We start from the raw sequence: 8979 nt of genomic DNA on the forward strand, positions 1-8979 counted from the left end.
ATTAGATATCGCCCGGAGACTCGAGAATAGTTTATCAGCCTCGGGACGAGTTCCCTTTCGCCGCGGCCTTAATAAGATTACCCGCAAACGAGTCGCCGAAGGAGACGGAGATCAGAAACCTCCCATCATTGTACAAATAAATACGGCCGAAGGAAGTTTCAGGGTGCGTTTTTCGCGTTTCCCAATTTAAACGCACGCCAGGGAAAAAGGGACACGCCGAAATGGAGGATAGCTGGACACGCACAACAAATGGACAGGGAAATAAAAAAGTGGGACGCGCGCGGAAATGGCGAGAAATTCCCGCGCGAGTAAACGTATAACTTTATCGCTCGGCGATCCGTAATAAAGCGCGCCCCTTCCACGCTCGCTCGTTGGGAAACAAAAAGCATTGTTTTTAATTATCTGAAATAACGAGACGATCGCTTTTTGTAAGAAGTTTAACGCGGTTACGCGGTGTCCGTTATCCGCGTTTAAATGCTCACCCGCTGCCGCGCTTCCTTGTCGGTTTGTGCTTTTCCAGCCTTTACAAATGTTGGGACAATTTAAATACATTTGGAAAATAGAAGAAAAGAGGAGAGAAAGAGGGACGTAAAAGCGGGAAAAACAAGAGGAACCCGGGTATCTGGTCAGAGCATGGAGGTAAAACGACTTTACTGCCGGTATTAACTCTTTTTTCCCCGGAATCGCCCCCGTTTCTCGATTGTTTAAAAATCGCCGACGGTCACATCGCGATTTCTCCATGAAATAAAACACAGGCATTCACAGCGAGGGATTGACTCCAATACTCGGCGGGAAGGAGAAAATGGAGGAACTTGGACAAGGACGCGTCACAAAACGGGCAAAAAGGGGTGAATGGGCAGTGGGATGAAATTCTGTTAAAAAAGAAAGGAGGGGGGAGGAGAATCACGTGGAACAGATTCAACAAAGCCACATTAATATCCATTATGTCCAGGTCCTCCCGTTCTCCGTTGCGTTCACCTTGTCCGGTCTCTCTTTAACGGGTCTCGTTGCAAATGTAGGGACCATTTAAATACGCCGCATAAAGGGAAAAGAAACGAGGGAAAGGGGGACACATATACTTCGGCAGGGGGTAAAGAGAAAAGTTGGGTAGATGGACATTGGGTAGGAGCCCCGGGCGGACGCAAGGATAATTGCTTGGCGAGTCGTTCGTGCGCGAATCTTTCTGATATAAACCGGCTCTTCTGATTGCGAGCGCGGTTTTCTGCAAAAACTGGATTACCGGTTAAGACCATTGCGGCTTAAGTGGCGGGGAGGGATTGGACGACGTCGGCGATCCTCTTGTAATCGACGAATCGTTGACAACCGTCGTGGATTTTCCGCCTTTCGGGTGGACCTCGGCATCCTCGACAACTCTTCGATTTCCGGCCATTCGCGGCCGATTTCCTCCTGGCTGGCAGCGATGGCGACGGCGTCGTCCTTCGTCCTTCGATTTCCATGACAACGGGCTCTCGCTTGAATGCGCGTCGTTTAGGAGCAATCGACCTCTGCATATTCATCGTCAGGAGCGCCGCGGCCGGTAATGCCCTTCGTCAAGACGACGATCAGCCTCGCGGAGGCAAACGCGTTTTGACGTCGGTCCATCGTCCCCCTAAATGGGGCCGCGCCCGAAACGCTCCTCTCCTATTTTCTGCCCACGTGCATCGAACGCCAGAAACAACTTAACCTAACGAAAAATATGAAAGAACCACAACACGGTTTTTTTCCTTCAAACTTTTATTAATATCCTCCTTAGCCTTAACCCTTGAGGATGACGCGTTTTGACGTTCTTCCTTCCTCTAGACTGGTCGAACGAAACTCGCTTCCCTTGTGTCTCCACCGCTTGGAGGTTAGGATCAACTGGAAACAATCGAGGTTAATATCGGGTTTCTACCGGTTGGAGATACTTGCGAGAAATTTTTCCTCCGCTTAACCCGAACTGGTATTCGTTGCTTCTCTTATGTCGGACCACCCAGAGGGTCGTGTCGAAAAACTGATGTTCCGATTTGGCAGAAGTGACTGCGCCCTGCCGGACGTGATAAGTGGAACCACGTGCAGCGCCATCTTGATGGTATCAAAACCGGCGCCATGTTCCCTCAGAGCGGAAGTGCGTGCCGCGCGTCTAACGCGATGCCAACCGCGTCTCTGGCACTGAAACGGCTGCCTGTACGAATTATACCGTTTACTCGGTTATTTCAGATTTCGGAGAAGTTAGAATACGTACCTATGTGTGGCGACGCGCGTCGATATCGACGCCATCTCGATTGGGGAACGGAAGTGCGCGGGGCAAGCCTGACGCGACGTCCGCCGCTTCTCGGCGTCGCTCCCGGAATGGCTACCGCACCGATCGAGAGCGCTATCGGCGCGCGATCCGCCGCGGCGCTCAATGCACCTCGTTAAAGCCGCCATTAATCACGCTCGCCGCGCACAATAAGCGCAATTGAGAAAAAGATGCAGGCGGACCCGCAGAGCCGGATAAATCGCGAGATCCAATGCGTAGATAGGCTGCATGCGTGATCGATACCAGAGATGAGTTGGGAGATTGCTCACGGGCAGGGTCGCGTGATCGCGTCTTGTGCTGCCCCCGGTGGAGGATGCGGACGTCTAACGTACTTGCCACCAGAAACCCCCAATGTCAGCCCAATTCAGGTAACCTCCTCATCTCTCCTCCCAACTCACCTCTGTGATAAAAAACATCATTTAACATCTTTTAACAAGTACTGCAAGATCTGCGACGAAGAACTACCCTACAACTAGAGGAAGGAAATTCCCCGAAAAATTTCGATTTATTCGCTATTAAAGCTCCTACATCGAAGTAATCCGAAATCGGATGCTCAGAGTTTGAGAATTAGACGACGGATTTCAATTGTTTGCGGTCTGGCAATTCATAGGCATAAGGTGGTTCGTCGTCCTCGGTGACCCATATTGCGCCATTTTTTCCTCTTTCGCATAGTTGGACTGCCGCTTCTGCCACGGTCTTCGGTCTGAAAATATATGGTACATGATACGGAGCAGCGTCGAAATGTCCTCTGCCGGTGTTAATGCATTAATCCGGTTTGGGCAGCACTTACTTCTGCAGGTACTGGGAATTAAGATTTTCTCGTATTTTGTTTACATTCAATACGTCCAGTTGATTAATGGTTATGTCTGACAGAATGGGCGAGCTCGTGAATCCAGGACATAGAGTCAAAATGCGAACACCTCGCGATCCCGTGTTTTCCTGAAATGGATGCGGACTCTTTTATAAATCAATGTTTACGATGCTTGATTTACAGGTTATGTTCGTATCGCGTGTAACGAACTTACAGCCAAAGCTGTACCAAAGCCAACCACTGCACATTTCGTGCTGCTGTATGCAGGTAGAATCGGAAGTGGGTTCAACCCGGTTATGGATGCCATGTTAATGATAGCACCTCCTTTGGCTCCTATATGGGAGCCCATGTGATTCAGAGCCATCAACGTTCCGTGTATTAAGCCCCCCTTTGAAGAAAACGAACAATCTGTTATCGTGGACTTGTCGAAATCTCTTTCTGACGGATAAATCTCACTTACGATATTGATTAAGACCATTTCTTTGAAACCGGCTTCGTTCACTACACCGGCGTTGTTCACGAAGACGTCTATTTTGCCGAAGGCTGCGACGACTTTGTCGAAACTTGCTGGAAATGGAAATCCCTCGCTCTGATTATCATTCCATACATTAAATCCGAAGAATAGATTCTGGTAAAAATGGTACCTTTAAATTCATCGGAATTCGCTACGTCGCATTCAACGTATATTGCTCGTCCTTTGCCGTACTTGTTGAGCAACTTTTCGGTTGCTTCCTTCCCGTGTGCTCCTTTTATTTCCATAACGGCGACTGACTGATTATGAGAAATTTATCACAGGGGCATTAATCGATATTGGCCAGGGGAGTTGGAATTCTTACCTTGGCACCTTTTGACAGAAATTCTTCCGCCATTGCGAAACCAATTGCACCTGCTGCACCGGTGATGGCGACGGTTTTGCCATTGATGTCCATTTTGCGGGGTGAAGTTGTAGTAAAATATTCCTCCTAGTAATTCCCGCTGCACGTGTGTCGTCCTTTCTACTGGCAGGATAATTCAATTAGGATTGAACGGAGAAATTTCATATTTAACGTAGTTATTATAGTTTGGATCGATAATTTGGTTAGGGTTTAATGGAGGAATTTCGCATGTAACGAAATTAGGACGGTTTAGCAGGAGATGAACCTCGTCGTATCTTCCTAAGCAGCTAGCTCTATCGAGGGTCGCAAAAAGTCAGTCACTTTAGGGGTTAATTTCATCAAAGTATATTCCCACTTACCGTTTATTCGCTTCTAGTCCCACTTCCGGTGAAAAAAAAATCGGGCACTTGTCTTTTGGCACTAGACTCCAGAAAATGGTAGTACATTCCCAGTCGACACTCGAGAACCGAGTAACCAAGAAAGCTCGAGCAGGCACTTAGATTCGATATTAAATAAGACTCTGTTATTCTGTATTCACTGATTCCCCTTATTTATACCCAATACGAATAACTGCAATGACGCGATAGTATATGTATGACTTGCATCCAGGAATATTAATCTGCCAGAAGTAAGTCACATTTCTGAAAGTAATGACCAGCAATTACGGAGGTGTGCCGAGCAAACACATTGACCAATAATCGTTTCTTAATATGTATATAAAGTAGATAACAAGCGAGTAAGCAGAGGAAAAGAAATCTTATCATTAAGAACACTCATAAAGGTCATAAGTGACACAAGCATAAATTAATTCATACAAAAATGATTGCAATCCCTGCGTTTTTGCAATCATGTTTGCGCGGTCGGAGTGTTTAAGTCCACTATTCGTTTCTTGCGTCGGGAGGAACAGCAGGGAACTGATATCTTCGAGAAACGGCGACCTCGAGACTCCCAGAGGAGGCGAATCTGGAAAGACGAAGGAAGGAGGTAACGCGGGAAGAACGGGATGCGCGTCCTCCGGGAGTAGGACGTCCTCGGGATCAATGTTCGACGGGTAAATTGGAGGAAGGTGAAATTGAATTGGGAACCGTCGGTGTAATTGGCTCGAATCAAGGCACGTAGCCCCTCCACCCCGGCGGGGGGGCGCAGGGCCGCGATAAGGAACGATTAGGAGGAGGTTGCGGGCGGGGGGAAAATCCCAGGTAGTAAGGTGGATGGATGGATAGATCTCTCCCGCGCTCTCTTTTCCGGCCGCGAAGAGCGAGGCAGGAAGAATTTCATGCTCTGCCAAGCGGGAGACTCTACTCGAGGGATTACCTTCAATTGATCCGACTCCCTCGGCCGACCCTCTTCCGTCGCCGACCCCTTCTTCGTCTTCGACTTCGCCCTCTAGTCGCGGCATTGTTCGCGCCGCGCTCGAAACCAATACCAGGAAATACATCGTTAGAGGCCCCGCCGGAAGGAAGGAAGTACCCACGCGACATGGTAACGACTTTGGCCAGTTAAGGTCCTTTGTGTCCATGGAAGGATTCCTCCAAGTTGCGACACCAACTCAAAGAAGAGAAAAAAAAAACCCCTAGAAAGGGACGAATACGTTTAAAACCCTTTCATCCGCGGTATTAAGGTGACATGAAAGGTCCTGACACCCATGAAATTTTAATGTTTTAACATTTGATTATAGATGTTTCCATAATTCTTTATAAAACATCAAATTGGGTGGCAGGACCTTCCTCATAGCCTCCGTATTCACCCTGTAAAGTTCGAAAGGATTCGGTAAACCCAGTTTGGAGAAAAGCTGATCTCTGAGAGTTGTTCCGTATCACCTTAAGTCCCGGTGTAAATGCATTTGACTAGCTTCTTTTTCTCTTCCTTGGTTACTATCTTGGAGGACACCTGTCTTCCGAAGGAGGTGCACGTCGGCCCTTGAAGCCCTCTTTGGCAGCGTCGGCGGCATCTCGTCAATTAGAAGAAGAGGCTCTCAGGGTCGCGAGCGCCCTCGGGCGGCGACTCGACAAAGTGACAATTACCGAGCGCCACGCGGCGGCGGCGCGGGGAACCGGCGCGGCGCCTGGAGTCACGTGCGCTCTCGTGTTACATTTTCATTCGGCTAATTGCCTTTTCATCGAATCCCTTCGCGAATTCGGCTCTTTCCCTCACGAACGTTCCTCGTCGCGCCGATCGCACCCCGCCATCGCCTGGAGGGACGGTTAACGCTAAGAGGACCTAAGGGCCGGGGCCCTTATGTTGGGAAAAACTGCTTTATGGCGAGCCATGATTATACGGCTAGGGCTTTACGACTGTATGCAGCTTATGTTAGCTTCGACCGCGAACACGATATGGGAAACCAAAATAGTGTACACCGTAGGTGGCGCAGACCGTGGATCGAGTCGACTGCGGTTAGGCTGTGTAGTTAAGGGGGTGCGGTGGTAGTCGCTGCGTGTAAACGTGCACGCACAGAGGACGAAACCGGGGAACCTCGAGATTGCCCGAGAATTAACGTTTTCGATGGGACCGAACCACCCGACCTAACCTGAAAGGAGCCAACGCTTAGCCCATGTTGAAAACGTCGGTTTTCGCGGGATCACCAAAGTTAAGCAACGCTGCGTACGGTTAATACTTTGGACGGGGTGACCACCTAAGAAAAAACCATTGAACATGAAAATTGGCATCCACGAGATGAATTATCGTTCATGAAACTTCTCTCCGAACTGGATAAGCCGAATCGTTTCTTCACAATGTGAATATGGAGGACGTATAGGCGGTCCTGGCACCCATGAGACTTGATTTTTTTATAAAAAATTTTCTAAAATGTGTACAGATAAAAAAAATTGAAGTTTTAGGGCTCCCAGGTTTTTCTTGGTGGTTTACATGTTCACGTTGTAAAGTTGGAAACGATTCTGTAACGCCACCACCTTAACCCCGAAAGCGTTTTCGTTCGCCATTTTGCGTGAGTTTTTCACCTAGCCTTGCGTAATTCGAAAGAATAAGATCGTCGCCGTGTTTTCGGGTCCAAGGTAAATCCTCCTGGTGGTAAATTCCTTTATTCGGGTATTCTCACCTCATGGAGAGAACCCGGTCGTAAGTTTCGAGGGAGACCCGCGCCGGGGAAGAGGCAGGTTTCCGGTTCTCTGGAAGGGAGAGATACCTTCCGAAAATTAGGAGGACCGAAAAGAAGGAAGGCGAGTCTGGAGGCAGACGGCGGAGGGCCGGCATTCATCGCTTCCCGTGGTTCCTCTTGTACTCCCCCCCGTCCCCCGGCAAGTTTATTCAACTTCTTCTTTATGCGAGTGGACTCGATTATTTTCTCATTTCGCGAAATGTTTCCGTCCGCGCACCTAGACGAGCAGCCGGCTGGGTCCATGCCAAGACAATTTCGCCGGCGAGTACGTACCCCTCGTCCTTTGCGGATAATAAATGCAATCTTAATTTCCCCGTTCCCGTCCCCTCCCCTCCGTGGCCCTATAACTGCGGGGATTCCGCCGATTGAAACCGGGAGGAGCCCATCTTCGGGATCGCTATCACCGGGGACTTTGTTTCCACGTTTTAATTAACGCTACGGAACTCGAGACTCGTTTCTCGCGTTATCGGGAGGCATGGCCGAACCCGATATCTCGTTAAGCCGCGTCGGAGGACCAAGAAGAGGAAGAAGTTCCGAGGTGTCGCGGGAATCTCGCGTCCCCGGACGTTATGTAACGGGGATTAGGAACGTCTGGTGGATGTTGGGTCCCGACACCCTCGGGCTCCGGTGTCGCTCTCGAGGCAATCGCCTTGAAACCGCGTCTCTGCCTTCGACTCGAGGAAGACCCACGACTCTTCGCGGTGCGTTTGGCGAGCCCGACCACCTCGAGTAACCCGAGCTTCGTCGAGTTCTTCGTCGCGACGAGCCACGCAGACGAGAACTCGGCTGGAAGGAGAAGTCTTAGGATCGCCTTAAGCCACGGAGTCTTAGTTCACCATCTATGAGAAAACCTTGTTCGGGATGAAACTAGGAATAAATCCGAAGGAACGTCCTTCGCGCCATCTTGGTCTTCCAGGGGATCGCGAAATCCCCATTTCTATGATTTTCTCCCATGTAATAGGGACATGGTGTCGTCGAAGTAAGACGACTTTACCGTCCCGTCGCCTTCCCGCCCCGAAAGGGTCGCTTGGTAACGTTATTAAGCCGTAATCGAGCTCGGGACCAAACAATGCGGCGACTTACTCAACCAGCCGTCTCTCCTCGAATCGCCGCCCGGGGCTTCCGCAGGCCCGGCACCGTCCAAACTCGTGCACAAGGAACATCGCCACCGATTAGGGGAGCCCTCCAGAACGCACGTGCTTACGTCCCCTCGATCCACCGTGTAAGACCTAATGTGAGATTTATCACCGAGATGCAAAACGCTCGCTTTAAGGCCGACTCATCTCGGCGATTATTCCTCGTCGATCACCGGTAGACTCGTTAAACCGCGGGAGAGTCGCTTTGGGAGTCGTTGCATCCGAAAGAAATTAGTGAAAGATCGCCGGAAAGAGGAAACCGGCCGGGGAGGCGAATATTCCCGGCATTCAGGGGGACGGAATCAAGGGAAACGAGAAAGAGATATCGGGGGAGGGTTTACGAGATGAGTCGGATTTACGGAGAAACTTCCACCGACCTCCCTGGAAATTCTGCCGGCACGAGAGGGGAGGGCACTGATTCGTAAAGGGGGCGAAAACCACCGGATGGGGCAAAAAGGGAGTAAAGGGGAACCGGCCTCCATTACCAGTCAAGTAATCGTCCACGGAGAAATCGCCGAGGTTGCGTTTACATCGTGGGGCTACGGATTTCGAAATCCACCCCATTGTGCGCTGGCCGATGCATCGACGGTTTTGGGAACCGTTTGGATCCTCTACGGGTCGATCCTAATTCTGCAGAAATCGGACAAGTCCGCATCCAGCGATGTAATCGCACACCTGGTTAATGGACATCGTTGGCCAGAGGTTAATTGGATCCAGAGTACTCGCGAGTGCACTCGGGCCGATTCGTTGTACACGGTGGAAGG

The 8979-nt window shown here is 50.1% G+C and overlaps 1 protein-coding gene across 1 annotated transcript; it reads right to left on the reverse strand.

The window, feature by feature from the left end:
• Positions 1-2764: 2764 nt before the first annotated feature.
• On the reverse strand, positions 2765-4494 carry LOC105695469 (15-hydroxyprostaglandin dehydrogenase [NAD(+)]). The gene is made up of 7 exons (XM_012417012.2): positions 4324-4494; positions 3926-4084; positions 3734-3860; positions 3550-3656; positions 3304-3477; positions 3069-3217; positions 2765-2981 (listed from the first exon to the last, which is right to left on the reverse strand). Exons 2-7 carry the CDS (start codon positions 4016-4018, stop codon positions 2846-2848), a joined length of 786 nt encoding a protein of 261 aa, XP_012272435.1. The 5' UTR covers positions 4019-4084; positions 4324-4494; the 3' UTR covers positions 2765-2845.
• Between the last annotated feature and the right edge of the window lie 4485 nt (positions 4495-8979).

The sequence above is a fragment of the Orussus abietinus genome, unplaced genomic scaffold, assembly GCF_000612105.2.
Source record: "Orussus abietinus isolate OABI.00-Male unplaced genomic scaffold, Oabi_2.0 scaffold4, whole genome shotgun sequence".
Classification (NCBI taxonomy): domain Eukaryota; kingdom Metazoa; phylum Arthropoda; class Insecta; order Hymenoptera; family Orussidae; genus Orussus; species Orussus abietinus.